Source organism: Pipra filicauda, unplaced genomic scaffold, assembly GCF_003945595.2.
Source record: "Pipra filicauda isolate LSUMZ 115617 unplaced genomic scaffold, ASM394559v2 scaffold334_size1588553_pilon, whole genome shotgun sequence".
In the NCBI taxonomy this organism is placed as follows: Eukaryota; Metazoa; Chordata; class Aves; order Passeriformes; family Pipridae; genus Pipra; species Pipra filicauda.
This window is the reverse complement of record NW_024104459.1, coordinates 1446450-1468153: the sequence shown is the minus strand read 5'-3', so window position 1 is coordinate 1468153 and position 21704 is coordinate 1446450. Positions and strand designations below refer to the sequence as shown.

At 36.8% G+C, this 21704-nt stretch overlaps 1 protein-coding gene and 1 long non-coding RNA gene across 2 annotated transcripts in view; one reads left to right on the top strand and one right to left on the bottom strand.

Annotated features, from left to right (window-relative positions):
• LOC113997404 (ankyrin repeat and sterile alpha motif domain-containing protein 1B-like) overlaps nt 1–21704 on the bottom strand; it is a gene marked incomplete at its 3' end in the record, with an annotated part of 224260 nt that overhangs the window by 116906 nt on the left and 85650 nt on the right. Inside the window, exon 9 of the mRNA XM_027739205.2 lies at nt 10294–10434. Within this exon, the coding sequence (XP_027595006.2) occupies nt 10294–10434 (141 nt within the window). The remainder of the gene's footprint in view (nt 1–10293; nt 10435–21704) is intronic.
• Nucleotides 3994–4885, top strand: LOC120323748. The gene is made up of 2 exons (XR_005564557.1): nt 3994–4188; nt 4480–4885. It is a non-coding gene; the product is annotated as an uncharacterized LOC120323748 (long non-coding RNA).

Here is a 21704-nt window from a genome sequence, read left to right as displayed (position 1 = left end):
ACGAGGAACTCCTACATAAATTTTCAAGTTTCAATATACTGCTTTAATATTTCTGTTATGAAGTAGCTGAAGCTCAAATGTGAAGTTTTTAACACAAAGTTGAACTTTGTTCATATACAAAACTAATTGCTATGCGTTATTGCTATCCATTTGCTGTGCAATTCAAATTGATTTTTTTTGTTGTTATTGTTTTCTTATAATTTGTCAGGTGGTACTGAAAGTAAAAACATTCCCTGGAAGTGTGTCTCCTGGTTACCGCTAAGTTTCAAAGCACAAAACAACAAAATGTGACATACATACTATTTGAGATCTTCCCGGACGATCACTGTGACATGTTTCAGTTAGGAATGTGACAGTGTTCAATTCAACATTAATTTCTACATTAATTTGAATATCATTAATCAGAATTAAATTTCATCTTGTAAAAAATTACAGACATCAATATTTCAGATTATTTCTGACATATATCAACAATTCCCATATTTTTTGACACCTCTCTCCTTTCACTCTCATCCCATTTAATTGTGCTCTTTTGTGACCACAGCAAGAGACAACTCATCCCAGCAGTGCCTAAATGTACACAGTGCTGGACAGGCATAGCCATATTTTCACAGTCATTTACAAACTGCAAAGCTAATCCTAAATTTTGAAAAAAATTAGCTCATCTGAGGTCACATAGCTAGAATTTTAGAGAGAATTATAAAATGTAGATGTTAACAATGATATGAAAGAGAGCTCTGGAAATCATCTCGTCCAAATTTTCAGTCAAAGCAGAGCTATCTTAACCATTAGGTTTCCCTGGACTATGTACAGGAACAAAACACACAGCTTCATTCCTTAAAACACCATCAGAAAATGTAGCATAGCACTAAAATAAGCTACAATCTTTTTCAATATACTTATTTCCCATCACTGTTCAGCAGCGTATAATCATCACCTGCTGATTCTTTCTAGGCAGAATGCATACTGCAGTTTTCAGTAGCTGCTTCAGTGTGTGGGTGGCATGTTCCTGAAATTACTAATAAAACTTACACTTACTGCAGAAGAGGCAACACTGAAAATCAAGAGTTTAACAGAAATATTTTTTTATGGGCAATATAGCTCTCCATGTCAATCCTATTTAAGTAAACTCATCATTTAACCCACTAAATTAGGAAGAGAAAAAATATTTTTCACTGAAGGTTAGAAACTATAGAAAAATATTATAGATAATATAACAATCTTACTGTGGCTATTCATGCTCAGGTATACTGTATGTCAAAGTTTTCTTTACTATGTCTATATCATCATCTATCAAATTAGTACATCACTAAACAAGATAGCATGTTTCCTCCTGTGTAACATATAAGTTAGATAATGCCGCAAGACTTTCTGTTTCTAATTTTGGAGAACTTTAACACCAAGTAAGGTCAGCTAAGTGTGTTTCTTTACTAGTCTAGTTTGCAATGTGCTTCCACTGTATACATTGAAAGGCAAATTTATAGAACCGGTTCAAACTGAAAGAATACACTAAAATGAAAACAAATAATGCAAAAAAAAATTCCCAGTATTAAAGTTCTTCAGAAAAAGACAAGATATAGTCATACTGCATCTCTCCATAGAGTGTCAGTACAGAGGTTTTTTCAAGCATAGACTTGATCCCTATGTGAAAATTGAGTTAGCTCCTTATTTATTTACCTCATTCAACCCTCATGTATCCAGAACTGTCGTTGAAAATGTAAACATAATTGCAACATAATTATTTTCAATGTCAGGCTTTCTATAGAACAACCCTAACAGCTCCTACAATACAAACCGTAAACAACATTTCTTCCCATTAAAAATTACTTTTTAAAATTACATAAAAAGAAGTGTAGACAGACAAGATGATCTTCTGGAAGGCAGACATGAACTACATAACCCCATTAACTGATGCATCAGACTCCAAGCTCTAAATATTCCTATCACTGCCTATACTGATAAAGAAACAGTATTATATACAGTTCATCTCCTAAAAATGTAGTTAGGAGTCCACTTTCTCTTCCCTCCCTCTAAATAAGAGGCATTCTGGTAGGAAATCTCTCTTCCACAGGAGAACATGTGACAAAGTTGCTAGAGTTCCTACCACTAGGAATCCTAGAGTTACATAAGCAGAATGTAGATCAGTCTTAGAAGCAAAATGTGAAGGTCTTCCAGAAGCCATTCCTTCTAAAAAGATGAAAATCTGACATTAAGCTAGAAATGTAACATTTCTTTAAATATTTAAGTAAATATTCCATATCTGGCTATAGTTTTGTAAAGAGTCATGCTTCCTGGCCACTGGCAACACGATAATTTATACTTATGGCTTTTAAATCAAAATTCAATTTTTCCATAGTAACTGCATTGGTCTCTTTACAGACATTATTTTTATTTTGTAATAGTTAGACAAATGAGGTGTTCCTAGTTGTCATCATGTCAAACACTGGGAATAACTGTTAGGATTTTTAAGTTATACATACAACACAATTCAAGACACAGCGTAGTCGAGCTGATCCATCAGTTTCCTAAATGGGACAGAGCTAAACCTACCTTATCTCACAACTACTTTATATCACAATTAGAAAAACATGTTGGCATGGCTGTCAAGATTAAGATGTGTGAACTGGTTGCTTTAAACTGATAATACTGCAGAGATCATATACAGGACTGCAGCACTCATCTCTCTGACACTGCAGACAGCCCTGTATTTGTCCCTGTACATCAGGCCCTGTTTGCCTGTTAGCAGAGAAATATTTAAAGCACACTATTCATGAAAAAGAAAATGTAATGAAAACTACAGTTTCGTATATTTGGAGTATAATGATTTATTCTAAAGTTGTATGTGGGTACTGATACACTTCATAAAATAAATATACTAGGAGTTGAATAGTAAATAAACCTGCACTGCAGAATAGATTATTAAGAACAAGAAATTATTTTATTACTGGCAAACAAGAGTGTTCTACACTTATTACCACATTCCTTACACCTTCCTAACCTTGCCCTCCTTAACCAATCGATAAAGCAAACAAATGCCCTCAACCAAACTGATGTTTATTCAAATTGCTTCCCACTACTTTACCAAAACCTATGTTCAGGCAAAGTAGGAGAGAAAGGACCCATCCCTTGTCCAATCTTCTATGTTTCTGCCATAAGGAGACTTTATGAGAGAAACGGCTGAAGTACTTTAGTCCCTTCACCTCCAGGCCGGAGCTGCTTAATGCTATTTCACATTTAAATATAAGTTACATTTCTGTCTTTCCATAAGGAAGGAGTGAGAAACAGAAGTAGACTGACATGCACAGCACTCTCCATCATTCATGCTGATATGGTTTGAAGCTGGCTCCCTGCCAAGTCTCCAAACCTTACCACAAGAAGTCCCCGTGTCCCCCCCCCCCCAGCTCTCAGGGAGAAGAGGGAAAAAACAACCAAGAAAACCGAAATGAGAGAGAGACAGCTAAAGCAATATATATAAATATATTTACACTTATGTACAGTTATATACAATTGAAATATATATACAATTTCACAAGGAAAAGGGAAAGGGAAGGGGGAAGGGGAAAAAAGGAACAAAACCAAAATAAAATATATATATATCCCAATCAGTAGCCCGAGATCTAGCAACTAAAAGAATTAGCAAAAGACTGTCTTACTACTCTCCTTGGGACAACGGAGAGTCACGTTGGAACGATCGCCAGCAACCTCCGTCTCCCAAGGTCGACAAGGCCTAACCAGGCCTCGCTCCCCAACACGGCAGACTCAACAGCAGGGAACCCGCACCTCCAAGCCGCCGGAAGGAAAGAGACCGAAGGTCTCTCCTCCTTTCTTCTTATAGCCCGGCTTACGTAAAAATCGTAGGGAATACTGGGTAAATATGGGCCCTTCCTTGGTTACAAACTGGTCACCAAGGAAGGCCTAGACCAAACTACCACACCTGCCCTACTGTTACCAGAATTGCTCCTGTAGTTTGGTAATGCATAGCTAGACCATTACAAGACATGTAAACCTTTTTTTTTTTCCCCAAACCTGTCTGCTCTTGCATTATGCTCCATTGGGAATATTCCTGTGTTGGAATACTCTGTCTATACAAATGTCAGCCAAGATACACAGCTAAATGCAGATGAAATACGTTCACACATATATGGAGAATCTGTATAAGAAGCGCATACAAAGCAATCTAGTACATCAGTAAGTGTTCCTTCTTGGTCCTACTCTTTTTTGCTGCAATAACAGGTCAAGTAAGAACCATATTTCAACTCAGCTTCCAGTTTACGTATTTTCTTGCTTTTATCAGTATCTGTCACAGTGCTGAATGCAGCAATAATTCTTACTGTCCCTGAATAACCTCACGTGGTGCCCTTACCCACACTGTGCACATGGGCCCAAGCAGTCTCATTTTACCTCAGCCTTGGGCCCTCAGTTCCTGGCTGAGACAAGGTGTATGAGAGCTCATCTCTAACTCTGCCTGTGTTGATCCAGGGACCCCAGCGATCTGGACCCTGACTGGCTGACTGGCTTCCCAGCCTGCCTCATCACCAGAGACATCCTGGTGATCTACTCCCGGTTCCTGATTAACCTTACCAGTCCTGATCCCAACCCCAATATGTGGACTGACTTTCTGGCTTGACATGGGAACTGCCTGAGCATCACAAACTTGCCTGATGTACTGCACTCAGGGTGGCCCTAAGCTGCTCCCCCCACAAGCCTGCCCTGCTCCCTCACAGGAGAAGTGGGACAAGCCCTGGATGGTGAGGAACTGTGTTGCCACCCCAGGCAGCCCCTGTGGGTCCCGACGCCATCACTCCCAGGGCGTCGCCAGCCCTGACAACATCCACTTACTAAACCTTTTTTCCTTTGAATAAAACAGCAAATGTGAAACTCTGAAGTTTTCATTCTATCTTGTCTTTTGTCCTATGTGCACTGAATGATCCTCTATCAAGGGGCAGAACTTGGTGTAGCTCATCTATACAAAGACAAGAATATAAAAGCTTTGCTTGTGCTAGGACAGTTTGGCACCACCTTCCTTATCTGAGCATTTCTCAAAGTTCTCTTAGTGAATTTTTCTCAATGTTAGTTTGCATTAAAGCAAGGCAGACCAAAATTCCCTGGAACTTTGTGAACTATCTAGATAGAAATATGCTATCTAGACAGAAGCACAATGTCTTCCTTAGGAATTTGTGATCTTCCTGTCCCTAGAAAATACATCACACCCCTACTGGATGAAGTTTTTTCCAGAATGCAGTGGAAACTGATAGCTAGGTTTTGGTTGGTTGCTATGTTTTTTATTTTTAATCTAGGCTGTTAAATCCCAGAGGGTCATAATCAATGGCACAGGGTGTGGATGGAGGCCTGTCACTACTGGTGTCCCCCAAGATTCAAAACTGGGTTGAGCATTTTTAACTTATTCATCAATAACCCTTTAGGGTCGATGCCTCCTCAGCAAGTTTGCTGACAACACAAAGCCGGGAGGAGTGGTCGATGCCCCAGCATGCCATGCAGTGCTTCAGAAGGGCCTCAACAGGTTGGAGAGATGGGCAGAGAAGAATTGTCTGAAGTTCAACAAAGGCAAATGCAGGTCCTGCACCTGGGGAGGAATAACCCCATGCACCAGCACAGGCTAGGGGCTGACCTGCTGGAAAGCAGCTCTGAGGAGAAGGACCTGGAGATCCTGGTGCACAACAAGGCTCTCCATGAGCCAGCAGTGTTCCCATGTGGCCAAAAAATGCCAATGGTATCCTGGCCTACATTAGGAAGAACATTGCTACCAGGTCAAGGGGAGATGATCCTGTCCCGTCTGGAAGCATCCTGCTCTGCATCTGGAGCACTGTGTCCAGTTCTTGTCTCCTCAGTACAAGAGAGAAATGGAGCTCCTGCAGTGGGTTCAGCAGAGGGCAACAAAGATGATTAAGGGACTGGGAGCATCTCTCTTATGAGGAAAGGCTGAGAGAGTTGGGCCTGTTCAGCATGGAGAAGAAATGACTGAGAGGGGACCTCATCAATGCCAATAACTAATGCACAGAAAGTTCAACCTGAATATGAGGAAGAACTTTACTGTGCAGGTGACTACACACTCAAACAGATTGTCCAGGAAGTTGTGGAGTCTCCCTCACTGGTGATACTCAAGAACCGCCTAGATGCAATCCTGTGCCATGTGCTCTAGGATGACCTTGCTTGAGCAGGAAGGTTGAACCAGATCCACTGTGGTCCCTTCCATCCTTACCCATTCTGTGATTCTGTGAAGCGCCTCTCTTGCACTAAATAATACAGAAATTAGAGTAAGATGACCATAAGTGTAGTCTTCTGCTTATGGCACTCCACGTAAACTGTTATAAAAATATACAAACACAGAACAGGGACCAGAATTCTAACTCCCTTTATCAAAATTATAAAGGGGTGAATCCTTATTCAACCTAAATTTGCTCTTCTTGCCATTGTAAGGACAGAAACTTAACTCCATTGACTGACTAACCAAAGCTACTGTATCAACCCAATTATCTGCAAAACTCTGTTACAGCAGCCTGTGTTTCTTTGGACATCCTAATAACTATATACCCATGCACATATTAAGTTGATTATTCTATTTCTACCTCTAAACTTTCCTATTCTATATTTCACTGAATTATCAGTTTCTTGACTAAACTGTCCTCATTTGAACATGGTCAACAGTGATACTGTAATGCTTCCAGGTTTTTTTTTATCATTAGTAGCCATTGCTCAAGAAGTTTTTTTAAGGATCATATCCCCATTTTCTTTCCCATACTTACCTACAGCATAGTGAAATCTCTCCAGCTAAACATACTTTGCCACATAACTCTTATTTTTGTGACTACTCTGAAGAAAAATGATATATGAAATATATTCTTTTATTCTAGCTCTTGGACAGAAAGGATATTCAATAGTATTTATGACTGGCAGAAATGCAACCACTGAAGCATTAAAAATCTTGTTAGTTACTGTAGGAAGATTTTACATGAACTAGAGATCCATGGAAGAGGCTCTAGTACTATCATACCATTATAAAAGATTTCTCTCAGTTTAACAGACATGTCATTTCAGAGTAAACTGTTTCCAAGAGAGCCTGCAATATTAGAATTTGAAAGTTCTTTAGAAGCACTTTTGAGGTTTTACATCTTGGAAAGTTTTTAAAACTGTTTTTACTGTGCTGATAGTTAAGATTACTGGAAATTCTGGAATGTGTAGAAGACAATTATTCAGTTATGCAGGTGATAAAATAGTTTTTCTTTTGTACTGACAGAGCCAGAAAACATATAATCTGGAATTTCCTGAGAAAGGCTATTTTTCAGATGTAAAATATTCATCTCTGGAAGACAAAATTTTTCACAAAAACATGCATCAGTTTTAGCAAGGATGGAATTTCTGCCCAGAACCAAAGATTAACTCCAGAAAAAAGCAACAGCCTCCATATTAACCTTAAATCATAAGCTACAAATGGAATTTAACCCTCTGCTAAAATAAGAAGATATGTTTAAACTTCAGTCTCCAAAAATCCAGCTGTGTATCCTTGCTCTCTGGATTTTTTCTTCTACTTTTTTTTTTTTTGGGTGGATGAAACTAGTTGTTCAGTCCATTTCGATGTAGAATTGGGCACTTTATAAAACTCTGACATTTTGAAAAGACACGAAGATTTTCCATCAAGCTCTTCCAGGACTTCACCAATTGTGAGACTGTAGAAGAGAGTTGCTTGTTCTGAGAATACCTGTATAACTGCTATGTCAGGTTAGAAATGATATCTGCAGAATAACTTACATAGAATTTTCTATAACAGCCCTTGCTAAAATGACACTTCCCAGCACAGTACAGACAGCAATGACATACTGTATGCCAGAAGTACCTCCAGACAAGCTTTTTTCCATGACTGCAATAAAGAAACCAAGTTTGTCAAGGAGATAACTGCCCTGTTTCTTTGTCATATTGAAAACTGTTAGCTCACTATGTCCCAGATGGACATTTTCATAATCTCACCTAAAACTCACTTTCATTTTATCATTGTGCCTCTGTGTATACAAAGCAAGATTCAATTTTTACATTTGCTCACCTCTGATGTGTAAACACAATACATTTATATAACAGTAAAATCTATTTTTAAATAAAGGAAAAGTGTAAAACTGAACTTGTCATTTGTGTTCAAGAGTAACCGACAGACATTCTTCCCTATTCTTGGATCTTAAGGAGAGTATGGATTTCAAGACATAATATCAAGTACCCTTATCTCATTGCTTCTTCATGATGAAGTCTGCACTTTCTGATATGTTAGTGCACTGGCACGAGTATCAGAAACACATTTTTGTACTTTTACCTAAAACGTGCTGTTGCACATCGTATCTCTCATAATTTCTTAGACCAATTCAACATACTGTTCTTAATCCAAAAATTGAAGCATATACTTTGTGTTCTCAATCCCTTAGAACAAGATGTTCTCTGCTGCATTCTGAAGTAAATGTGAAAGATCCAACAGATTAGCTAACAGCTTGAAAGACTGCATACAGTGATGGCAACGCTTTATAAACTAAATTCACTGGGTTTTATTTGAAGATTTTTCACTACCTAATTTCTTTCCTTTCTCTCTTAGAAATAAAATCAACAAAAGACCAAACTATCTCTGTCTTCAATTTTTATGGATAGAAACAACCTAGAAAGGCAATCTACCATATCATGAATGAACACATAATAAATATCTTTTAAAAAATCTTTTTTGTACCTATAACTAAAAATCTAATTAGTTCTGAAAGCAAGGAAGATGAGATATCATCAGGTTGAGTTTAAAATTTAAGTACAATGAATAAAACTAATTCAGGAATCACTACCTTACAACTTACTTTGTTCTTGAAATTAATCTCTCTTTATATATAGGAAAAAGAAACCAACCAATCAAGCTAGCTTGATTCTATTTTTGAAGGGCATTTCTCAGTTTTATAACACCCTTTACATATATCTTACATTAAAAACAAACAAGGAAAACAAAAACATTTTTTAAAATTAGAAAATCACATCAAAATGCATTTTCATCATAAGAAAATTTAGCAATAATTAAACCATAGGTGATACATATTTAAAGAAGAAAAGTTCCATTTAGGAAATATGTTTTGAAACAAATGCTTAAAAATGAGAAATTACTAACTATAACACTCCTATTGTAAATCAGGATAATTCCGACAGCTCTGCGCTTTGCCAAATGTCTAAAATGATAGATAGTATGAAGTAGAAAACAGCTACTGAAAGGGGAAAGGAATATAAAAGCTCCTTATAAAAAGACAGGGTAGTGCTCATTGTTATTCAAGCACATTAGCTGCCATATCCTGTTTCCATTGACTGCAGGGAAAGCTTTAGCATTGACTTCAAACAGGTGCAAGTCCCATAAGACTTAAAGGGAATAAAACGTACAGTCACGATATGAAAGCAACAGTGTATAAAGTGTGGTGAGACAGGATATGTAATTCCAATCTGGTACACAAGAATCTGACAAAGCTATTTAAATGCAGTGCCAAGTAAGGATGCAACTGAAAAAAACCAGACTGCTAAGCCGAAATTTGGCAGGTCTTCATTCAATACTACAAAAAAAGCGCAGGAAAAATGCTACAGAAAGGAGAGTAGTAAATTATAGTGGAGGGAGAGAACAAGGGAGACCCTAGAAGCAGCAATAAGCATCATCCTGTTCTGTAGCGATACAGTATCACTTGTTCAGGACACAGCTGCTGGAAGGCTTCAGTGGACACTGCAGGCTGGTCTGCTCTGAGAATTGCTACAACTGAGACCCAAGTATATTACCTACTTTTATTTATTCTCTTCTGTATTGTCATGAGCATTTGAAAATGTTTGAGGACTTCTTTTTTAATTTATATAATCTTCAAAGAGAAGTCTTAGGCTATATTCTTACATCAGCTGAGTTAAGCACGAAGTCCTCAATTCTATAAAGAAAGTAGTTAAGATGTCATTATATTAATTAGAAGCTGAGTACTTATCCAAAAGGAAACTATATGACTTCAAATTTCTTTTCAGATGGAAAAGAAAGCTATCCAACACAGCAACTAGATATCTAAAATAGGAGAAACAAACAGCAGTCTCAATATTAAACCCATCTGGATAAGTATTACATCAGGATGACCAAACCTCAACATTTAATTTTAGAACCAGATTTTGACATTAAAATGAAGACTGAAGGTAAAAATTTTGAAGGGAATCAGGCAAGACTAGACATGACTGTAAGAGTTAAGGCAAAGATTAAGCAGCTCTTTCATAGTTATAAAGTTTTATGATGAGAAGGTAAATATATACCTGTGTAAGCATGGGAAATCCGAGGTTCCTGCATCCATTACACGGTGTCAATGCCTCCCATAAACCTGAAGGACCACATGTATTTTCACCTGCATCATCATCATCTTCCTCCCTTGGTGATAAACGCATTGAAGAAGGCCTCTGTGCATTAAAAAACAATACTTTAAAATTACATATACTCATATATTGTAAAGAAACCTTTTACTTAATGAAAAGAACTTAAGAATGTTCCATTTATAAATTCCAAAAGATAAACTGCTATTTTAATACAAGGTTCCTACTCAACTGTTAAAATGCTGTATGAAAATCACACTTTCTAAGGAAGGTGCATATTGAGCTACCTGCAATTATACTTTAAAGATGAGTGAACATAACACACAGTAAAAGTATGTATTTATTGTCTTTATTATCAAGAAATTGGCAATTTTTATTTCATTTTAGTTTAAAATTTGCTGTAATATCATAAAGTTTAGGATATTCCACAGTGAACAAAAACTAACATTTAAAAAAAATAAAATACAATCCCCAAGAAAGAAAATATAAGATGAGAGGATCTTATTTTAGCACTTTTATTGTGTTCAGAAAAGCACAGCTGTACTACACTTGCCTGTATGAGTCCAAGGTTTTTGCAGAAAAAAAAAGGACCAAATCAATCAAAATACGAGGTTTTGATTTTTATTTTGTATTTATCAATAATAAATGTGTTAGCTTATTTTGTAGGCAAAAAATGTATTTAAAAATGTCTTACTTTGCTTCATTGTCTGAAAGGAATGAAAGGTATCATGAAAAGTCATTCAGATGTGAACATTGTGACTTACATATTGGCCTCAGTGATAAGGGGGAAAATCCTGATTTTTGCTTAAACCAGTACCCTAATTTTCTAAGACAGAGAAGTAGAAAGATATAACAGTTTCCATATATTTATGTTATTTTGCTACACAAGATAGTCCATCCCAACTGAATTACAGGAGCAACTTTTATTCATTTCAGGAGAAGAAGGAGGAAAGTTAACCCAGCAATAAATGATTTTTAAAATCTCATGTCAATGAAAATTATTACAAGTTAAAAAAAAAGTAAATTTTACATCTTAATTCTTTGCCCATACTTAAACGGGAATAGGCAATAGCTGTTCTAGCCTGCTTGACAGCTGCTCGAGCACCCGACCTGATGTTCAGATACTAAATGCTGTCTTTAGGAATGCTTCTTTGAGAAGTGGCTGGATTTTTGTTCGACCAAAATAATGCTGTTTGAGACAATGGCTGACCACAACTATTAACCTCAAATCTAAAACACCGCTATGAGCCCCATATAAAAATAATTTTCAAAGCCCCAACACATAAGTGTGGATTATTTTAGCCAACAGAATAAATAAATGCATGGAGTCTGCTGCCAGGAAGGGAATGGAGAAGTGAAAGAAAAGTAGAGGGGAAAGAAGTACAGAAACAGCAGCAGTTCTCAAGATGAACACAAGCTGATGGAAACTGTAACAGAAGCAAAGCACCACACAGACAGGCACTGACTTAAATTGTGTGACATCTGAGGATCATTTAACTTTTGACTCTTGCTGTAACTTCTTAACACAGGTGTGGTTGGTATACCATTAACTGAATCATGGAAAATAGTTCTAAATTCTATTTCAGCTTGCTCACCAAAGATGAGAAACACAATATATCCATCTCCACTAGTCTGATTCCCCTTGGTTAGAAAATGGTTGTTCCCTTGTTGCAGATTTCATTAATCTAGTCGTATCTTCTACAGTTAGGTGGCTTTATTTACTTTTTATTTTAAAAGTCAATTTTGAAACATTCTTAGCATGATATTTCATTAGGTTATTTTGACACTCAAGTAGTACCACAGAATGTGTTGCCATAGCAACCAATATTCTCACACTGATTATTAAAAGGATTGGGTTAATTTTGCAGAGTGTGGGTTGTGAAAGACTATTATTGCTATGTATTTGCATAGACAAAGGAAGCAGACTACAAGCCTTTCCTCTCTATTTATGACGCCATCTTTCATGGTGGCTGCCCTACGTTTATATTTTAAATCTCAGAATTGCTGTACCAGAGAATAAAGCACTTCTTGCCCCCTGGAGCAAAAAGCAAAGAACTGCAGCAGTGCTCGGCACAGGAAAGCAGGTAATAAATATTAGCTGTGACCTTACAAGCCAATGAAACTGAATGAAGACAAAAGTCACAGAAAAATGTCACTGTACCTTCTAAAGGAAAAAAATACACACTCATCAGTAAGAATTTTTCAACACAACTAAAGGAAGACGAATAATGAAATTCAATATATTTGAATCACTGAAGGGAGAACATATGAGTATTTAGCCATTTCAGGAACAGAGTGAAAAAAACCCATACCAAATAATTACTGAATGATAGGGGAAAAATACACAAGCAGAATGAGAGTTCTATTATTTCCATTAGATGCATTCTATATAAATAGCCTAAGATAGACTGAGAATCACAGAAATTTAATGTTGATATGAAAGAGAAGTAGGAAATATTATATAGTCAGATCTCCTGATCACTCGAAAAAAAGATCAGTCAGTGTCAGAGTTCATTACACACACTATTGGAATAAACTAACTGGTACTCCCATGCCAGTAGACAATTGAAGTATGAACATGATATAGGCTAATTTACAGACTACTGCAGAGTAGGGTTAGCTCTTCTTATACCGAATTACTTATACTGAATTTTCGTCTTGCTCAGATTTCTGCTACCGATAAAGCACTAAAAAGGAACCATTAGGGAAAACCTATGTGAAGGGTCATGAAACAGTTATTGCTATCATTTTCTCACCCATCCCCACTATGAGAAGCCCTGTTCTTCCCAGAAAACAGGCACAAAGAGATACGTTGGATTTACTGCGGGGAAAGAGAGCTGCATTTGCAAAGAGCAGGGAAAGAGTTAACAGCTGTATGAGAGAAACAGGAAGCACAAGTGCCCCAAATTTCATAGACCAGGTTTGCACAGCCTGGGGAGAGGAATGCGTTAGGAGGAGAAAAACGAGATACAGAAAGATCTACAAATCAACTCACAGACCTCAGACTGTCACACAAACCCATAAAACTCCAAACCCAGACCACTCTGTTTTCTGTTATCCTCTCACAGTCTTCATTCCTTTCCCAGAACTCCCTAATTTTTCTGTTCTGTTGCATAATTTAATTTTGCCTCCTTAGAGATCCTTTGAACATGAAAATCTAATTCTGTGTGTGCTGCTGGGAAGCCTTGAAATAGCCCTGAAGGGAGAGTTTTAGTGAAACCAAAGTTATTTATGCCCACTTCTCGGAAAATAAATAAATAAATAGAGAGGAAGATACTTCTGCCAACTAAAGAAAAATAGACACAAATGAGAACCTTTTATTTATGTCTGTTTTGAGGGGAAAAAAAGTAAAAGTTAACGTAGTTAGAAAATGCCCCCTAAATCACAGTTGCTCAATTAATTGAATTAGACATTATGAAATGGCAAAGTCGATATAAACTGCAATACTAACCTTCCAAAAGGCCACTTCTGCCTAAGTTAGAAGAGACATGAGTATAAGCATCATATATCCTCAAACAAAACAGACAGAAAATCCTACATGATATTAGATATGATATGCTAAAGGAAAAATTAGTAGAGAAACTGCAAGATATTAATAGGGAATAAAAGCTTTATTAAAAGTTTTAGTTTTTACTGAAACATTGAATTAAGTATTAAACATTCCTTATAGTAGTAAGAGGCTAACAAAGTAATTTCTCTATGTATATGAGAAAGAGTAATATTAATGATATAGCAGTGAAAGAGTAGAAAGATGTAGTGTAGGGACATTGGACCACTACAATTAATGGCAAATTTTCTTCAGACTCTACTGGGCCTGACACATTACCTCTCATTTTCATAACTCATGATCATTTAGATTAATTTGAAAATTTAGGTATGGAAGCCTTCCTCTTCATGCCCCCATCTACATAAAAGGTAAAATTTGCCTAGTAGGATACTTTAGACTGAAGGACTCTTTATTCTATAAAGAGGCTATTTATTCTATCAGAATATGTATGTACATCAGATTCGCTGTCACAGTAACTTGATATCTCTCTCCTGATCTAAGAGAACAAGCCAATATTTATCAACAGAGAGAATGATGAATACAGACAGAAAAAGCAGAAAAAGTCTGTCTCACTCTTAAAAGTCAACAAGAAGAGAAGGAGAGAGCAGCTTTAATCTTAACCATTACTCACAGCTACCAAGTTCACAGCTCAGGCAGCTGTACACCATGTATAAAACATACACAAAGTTCTGGTCTCTTTTTACAGATATCAACTACTTCCTGTCTACCATGTGACCTTATTATCTAGACAAGTTTTCTCTAGGAATACAGTAAGTGATAAAAAACCTCTTCTTTCCTTTCAGTCCCTGTTTTTCTCAGCTTTTAGTGAAAACTGGTCTGCTTTCTGCCTTGACATTTGTAAGCAGCCACTGCTAGGCAAAACCAGACTCAACTCCCTTGTTTCAGGATACAGAGGAGACTTTCCTGAGTCTAGTGAATCTTAAAACCAAACATCAAAATCTTTACTTCTTGTATCTCTGCTTTTTTCATATTATCATCCATTTGTAGAAGTATTGCACATAACCTCTCAGACAGTATCCACTAGAGCAAGACAGCATCAGCAAACTACTGAAGGTACAAAATAATAGGACATTTACCATTTGCTATTGCATCATAGTCCTGGACACTAACTTATTTTTATCTTGTAGCATATTGCATATTAAGAAAACGAGATTTTGAAATGGAACAGCAAAGACAAAATCAGAATCCTTCCACTTACAGAAGACAGAAAGCAACCAGACACTTGATAAGCCAAATGCTAGCATTCAGTGTGTAACAACGAGGTCAGTAGGTTTCTTCTGAAGAAATAATTTCCCAGACATAGGGCCATGCAAGTATTTACTATGATCCTAACACAGGTATGCCTCTACTCCTCCTTTGCTGGGCCCAAAGGACCCTATCTATGTCGTGAAACAAAAGTAAAAAATTAAATTTGTTGTCTCGTATTCTATTTCGACATTATGCTAAGAACTAATAGAGTGGGAAACTGCTCCTGAATGTCTTCTATAAATTAGAATGAACAGCTGTTTCCAGCAGCTGTGGCAGCAAAGCCAGGGACAGCGGAGCCGGGACAGGGTTCTGTGCTCTCAGTGCTCCCCCTGCTGCTGCCCAGGCTGCTCCCAGGGGAAAATGCCTGAGGTACGCAGAAGAGAAAAAAACACAGCATTTGGGTATGAAGTATAACACCATCGGATACTATTTTTCCACAACAGGATCCTTGCATTAAGCAAAAGTGCCCTTCTGAAATTCAGTAAGGATCCTGACAAGGAGGAGCCTCATTTGCGACTACATCCTGTGTCTCACAGACAAACAACACTGAAATGTTTTGGTGGCCTGGGCACACCTTTTCCACATCCCCCAAGGTGGCCTTCTCCCTGCTTAGTGTTCTTCTGTTTCCCATCCTCATTATCTTGTCCTTCACCTTACACTGCTCATCTGCTGCCATTCTTCCACAAACATGTTCTTAGTTTACTTCTGGTTAGAGTTTCACTGTACCTCCTGTATTCTATCAGGGAGTTATCAGGAGGACAAGGCTAGTCTTGTACTTAAAGCAGCTCAGTGTTGGAGATATGTACTCTGTACCTGCCCCTGTCATAATCCCTGTGGGATGCTGGGCATGTCATTTAAACTTCTCCAAGATGGTCTCTACATTTCAGTTCCGTGTCTGCTGGCTATATTAAAATGATGAAGGCAAGTTTGCAGACATGCCAGGCTACAGCAGGAATCACCTTGAGAGATTTTGTGACCATTTTCAGTCACATATGAAGCCTAAGTGCTCTGAAAGTCCAAGCTCTAGCAGTTTCAGACATGCAGAATCTTGATCTCTACACCACTGCCCATCTGCCCAGATGCATGTGACAGTATTTTTTGACTGGGGTTCCAAAAAAACCCACCTCATCTGAAGAAGTCACACACTTTGAACTCAAGAACAGTGATGCCTGATTCTGGGAAGAAATTCCTGTAACATGAAGTCAGTAGAGTCAAGGTAATTGACTCTGTGTAAAATGTATTAACTGTAGGCAAACATAAGTAATTCACATACATGATAAAAACTACACAAATGTGTAGTTGCTGCCCCTCAGTGGGCAAGTGCTACTGACACCTATCATGATGAGCACCCAAGAAATTAATCACTCTGTCTCCAGAGAGCGATCTGAGAGTATACAGGAAATACATCCTGAATCAGATGGCAAGGAAAATGCAAACTGAATAAGGTCAAAATTTTAAGTAAAAATTAGATTATAAAATGAGTACATCTGAATGTGTATTGAAAGCAGGGCAACGTATTCCATTTTTTTAATTCATTCTTGCATGTAACATAAATAACGACAATTAATAATCTTTGCACTACTCTCATAAAAGGATGCAAACATACATAAAACAAAAGTTTAGGATTTAAGAACCTAATAGGCTATAAATTAATCAGAAAATAACAGGCATAAACTGAAAAGGATACCTTTTCTTCTGCTGATAAAGGAATTTTATTTTTCAAGTCTAAGATAGCTTTTGATTTGCTAAATAACCATAAAAGAAAAAATGACCAATCAATGGATAGTCACTTACTAATAAAAGGGTTAATTTTCACTAATTACTTTTTCACTAAACATAGAAGCTTTTGAACAGAGTGTCGTGATCTTCATAACAAGAGTATTTCATCTACACATAAAAGCCACTACCAGGACTCTCATATTTCATGATCTAATACTTTGCGAGTATACCTTAAGTGCAAAACAAAAGACACTTCAGTGTATTTCAGTAATGTTCTTTACTCTTTTCTAACTCCTGTTTAATTTTGCCACGTAGGTGAAGATTTTCAAATGACAGAAAATTCAAGGATTCAATAAACTGAAAAATTGCAGAGAATGGATGACTAAGTGGTTTTAGTAGTTATAATCTAACTATAGTATTTTTTAAGAATTATGAAGTAGTTGGAGCCTATAGAATTGTCATTTTTAAGTATCTTGGGAAGCAAATACTGTGCAGTTTTTTCAGTGTGAAATTAACAGCATGAATTAGCTGCCTGAAGCTACAACATGCACTGTCCTGAATCGAAAAAGCACTTAGGGTATCATTCAAACTAGTTTCAACTGTTTCAAAGTAAGCATTTGTTACAAGGTATTTGTTTAATCTATGGATTAAACTACTTCTCTTTAATGCATGGAAATACAGGCACTTCCGTAACTTACTCCACTCTAGTATCTGTGTTTGGAACAGGATTGAACTGCCAAATTAATTTCTCTCTCTTAACATCAGGTAAAATAAAGTGAACTTCCGTTTTAAACATTTGTCTAACTTTGAGCATGTACTTAACACCAATAAATCAGACTATTGCACACTTAGTATCGATTTTAAATGATTAGTATCAAAGCACTGCAAGTGCTTTACTTTACCAAGAAAAACAACTTAGCACATGAAGCAGAAAGCATGAAGACAATTCTACCCAGCAAGTCATATGGAGTGCAAGGACACTGTGCTACAGAATGTGTTTCTAGGGATGCCTTTCCATCCCACAGGTATTGTAGATTTGACCTAAGTTGGTATGTAGGAAGAGTATACACAAACATAGGTGGCACAAAAAGGCAGGAATTTGTTAAATTTTTTTTTTAACTAATCTTGAAGTTTAAGCACATAAATAGCTTCAATTAAGTTAATAGGATTTCTCATGTTAATGACAGGCTTATGTGTCTCCCTGAAACAATATGCACATGACTCATTCCAAAATGTGACTCACTGAAAAGTTCATGTACCAGTTGAAAAAGAAGAAACTGACAATGAAAGGCATGGGAGCCTACAGAAAAGCAAAATCAAGTGTTAATAATTTCAGAAATATTAAACAGAATTAAAAGCTTCAGCATATTTGCTTTTGCATAAAGAAAAAAAGTATAATTTAAAGTAATGACCAGCATTTTTGGCTTTAAATGTCTCAGAAAGAAAATACTGCTTAGAGAATAACTACAGAGGTATCTCTGCATTTAACAGCCCTATGCTATCTGAATGTTGTCATATAACATTTGAAAAACTCAGTGCAATGTAACTGCTACGCAAATCAGCTGTTAAACATGTATTTTTTCCTTTTTTAAAGTTGTGAAAGAGAGGGTGGATAAGTAGGTGGCAGTATGATGAAACCTATAGAAATTACATTATTTGTCATGAAATAGAGCAGAAGGAAGAGAAATTAAAGTAGGGGGAAAATCAGGTGGTAAGTGAGTAGGCAGAAGTCACCACTTTATAACTTCTCCAGTGCAGTTTTTTATTTAGCATTCCTATTCTCAGTAAAAGCATTTACTGAAAATGCAGTTATTATTCCATTAAGTTGCTGTTGGCTTGTATCATACCTGAACAGACAAATCCAATCTAAAGAAGAACTATATACAGCACTGAGTGAGTCATCTGAAGATGAATGCTGGTTAAGAGTGGATAAGAGTGGCCTTGAAGAACATTTGCAGTAGAACCTTTACAGATCCATCAGGAACAAATTACTAGTGGTTTGCCGTATTGTCACCCAAATGCTAAACATAATATAAACACAGCACAGTAGAATAGCTGACACTTGAAATCTCTTGACAGGCTATAGAAGTTGAAGGCCTAACTGGAAAAGATCAGTCAAAGGGTAATCTACCTTTTGTTCTCAGTAGCACAAGCAAGAGCTCAGGCTCCTCTAGAGGTATTGAAAAAGGACCACACAGATCACACACACCCACTCCCCGTAAGAGATGCAGAATAATATAGACTGGACAACAGCTCTTGATGCAGCTTGATTTACATAGTAGGTGGAAGCAGCATTCAAAATCATCTTCACTAGGAAGGCAACGGTTTTCCCATGGCTGGTAGGAAAATCTGCCAGTGTGAAACTCACATACTGCAAGCTGCTGCTTTTTCCTGTCTTATATAATTAAACCAGTGACGTCACTGCAGTCATCTCAATAACCAGTACTACCAGAAGATTTAGGACAGTAGCTGTTTTTCCTGCGCTAGTTCATCTGTACTGTTCTTTTTGCCTGTGGTAGATTCAACATAGAATGTACAGATCCACCACAACACAAGCACAGCTTTATGTTGTTTTCCAGACACACTTCTAAGTAGCTGAAGAGCTAATATTTAAATTCTTTCTTCAGCCAGTCATCATATAGTATCTCAAAGGTCCTGTAAAATACAGATAAACAAGTCAGTCAGTAATATGCTTTCATCTATAACTCCTGTGTAACATTGTATTTCTTATGAAGTATCAATAAGTGATCATGATCTGTTAAAATTATTGAGATTCCTTAAAGGAAATACCATTTTGGACAGAGATAAGGGCAAGGTAGTAAATATTCCAATACCCATAAGTAAGTAACTATTAATAACTAAAAGACCAGGATAGCAATAAAAAACCCTATGTTTTAATATGATTTTTGTCTAAGTGTGACAGGCGGTGCTGAAGCTGCTTCTCTGTAGGCTGTGAACAGTCCATATTTCAGAGATATCAACAGAAATAATCGCAGTATTATTAATGGAAACTGGTTAATCTCAAATAACCACTGAAGCAAATAAAATTGAAGAGCCTCTTCTGAGATTTTCCCTCATGGTACTAAACTGAAATTTATATTGTTTAGGGAGCAGAGATGCCAAGAAAAGAGAAATGAAAATAGATTATCAAAAATTGTGTAACTCATTCAACTCTCACATTTCTCTGGAAAAGAAACTGGTGTAAAAACCTATGCCTGTATGGTTAAGTAAAATTGGTTTCTGATTCTTATCTCAATTTAAAAACTTATAACATTGAACTAAGCGAAGGATTTAATATAGTGAAGTCACATAAAAGCTAATGGGTGCATTTCCAGCACACTGTTGATATCCATGGGCAAACTTTTCTACATTAGGCAGTTGCCCTTTACTCTGAATTACTTGTGTATTTTATAGAGGCATAGGAATCTGTTTCAATATATTTTGCTGCTATTCATTTCATACTTGTTGAGCTTATTCATGGGGACTGAAAAAATCTGTTAACAGAATACAATGAAACTCTATGTCACGAGTGGTCAACTACATCAAGACTTAAGGACAAAAATACTGAATCTTTTTTATATGTGAATTATAAAATAGATCTGCTTGTTGCCATTAGGATAGAATGAAAATGAAATTAAGCAACTAGTCCAAAGTGGTTACCCAATGTTCTAATCTCAGCTACTAAACAATTGTTTATACAATTGCAATAAAATGATGTTGTTCCCCTCACTACAGAAAACAACTCAGAGAGGCACCCATATGGTTTTTACTCCTCTCATGTGTTTCCTGTCAGATGGTGATCATCAGGCTTTACTATCAGTTCCAAGCTTAATGACCTCATTCTTACACTAGTGGAGTAGACATGAAATCAGTGTTGACTTAGCTATACACAAAAATATTTAAATTTTTTTCCCTCTGCTGTTTGTAACTGATATGTAGGTAGAACACTCATTTATTCTGAGCTCACTATGTATTGCAAAACACAGTCAAACCTGCATTGGTACCAGCTGACAAAAGTGACAGAGTTCTACAAATCTTGCAGAAATTTCTATCTCTTAAACATGGAGAAATATCAAAACCTAAACAGTTCTGGAATTATGTATTCCTTGTTTAGATTTCAGGATAGAAAAGAGTACACTTTCAAGCATTCTTTCTTCTTCTTTCCTCATTAACTCAGTTATCTTTTCCCTCAGGTAAATATCTACATATGACTGTGAAAAACAAATCTCCCACATATTCAAGCTCAGTCTTCTTACAATCTATCAAAATTAACTTTGCAAGAGAGCAAAAATACATTTTCAGAAATTAAAATCTAACCATACAAAAACATTGGTGAATTCCTTCATATTCCTTCTGGACTTCACACATTGTTACATACTCTATTGCTCAAATGTGCTAAATCAAAAAGATTACTAAAGACCACAAACAATTCTCAATCCTTAATGTTAAAACTCCTAATCTACTGGAGGGGTATTTGGATCTTAATTAAGTTGCCTTTGTGCTGAGGTCCAGTGTCTAACTTTGGGCACCCTGCCTAGCTTTTAACTGCCACTGCAGAGCACTGTGACTTTCCAAGTCCTTTGTCACATCTGCCAGCCCCATGTAGATGTCTTGGCTACTGACCGACCAGAACAGCACTAGATGCATATGCTTATGCAACTACATGAGGGCAACTACTAGTGATTCAGCTGCCAAGCACAGGCATCCAGCATCATTTCAGAAACTACAGGGTAGCAGTTGGCCCTTAATCACTGCTCCTGAAGGTATGACTAAGCCCACGTTAGTCCTATGTAGCAAGGCATCTCCTGCATCCAGTGATACA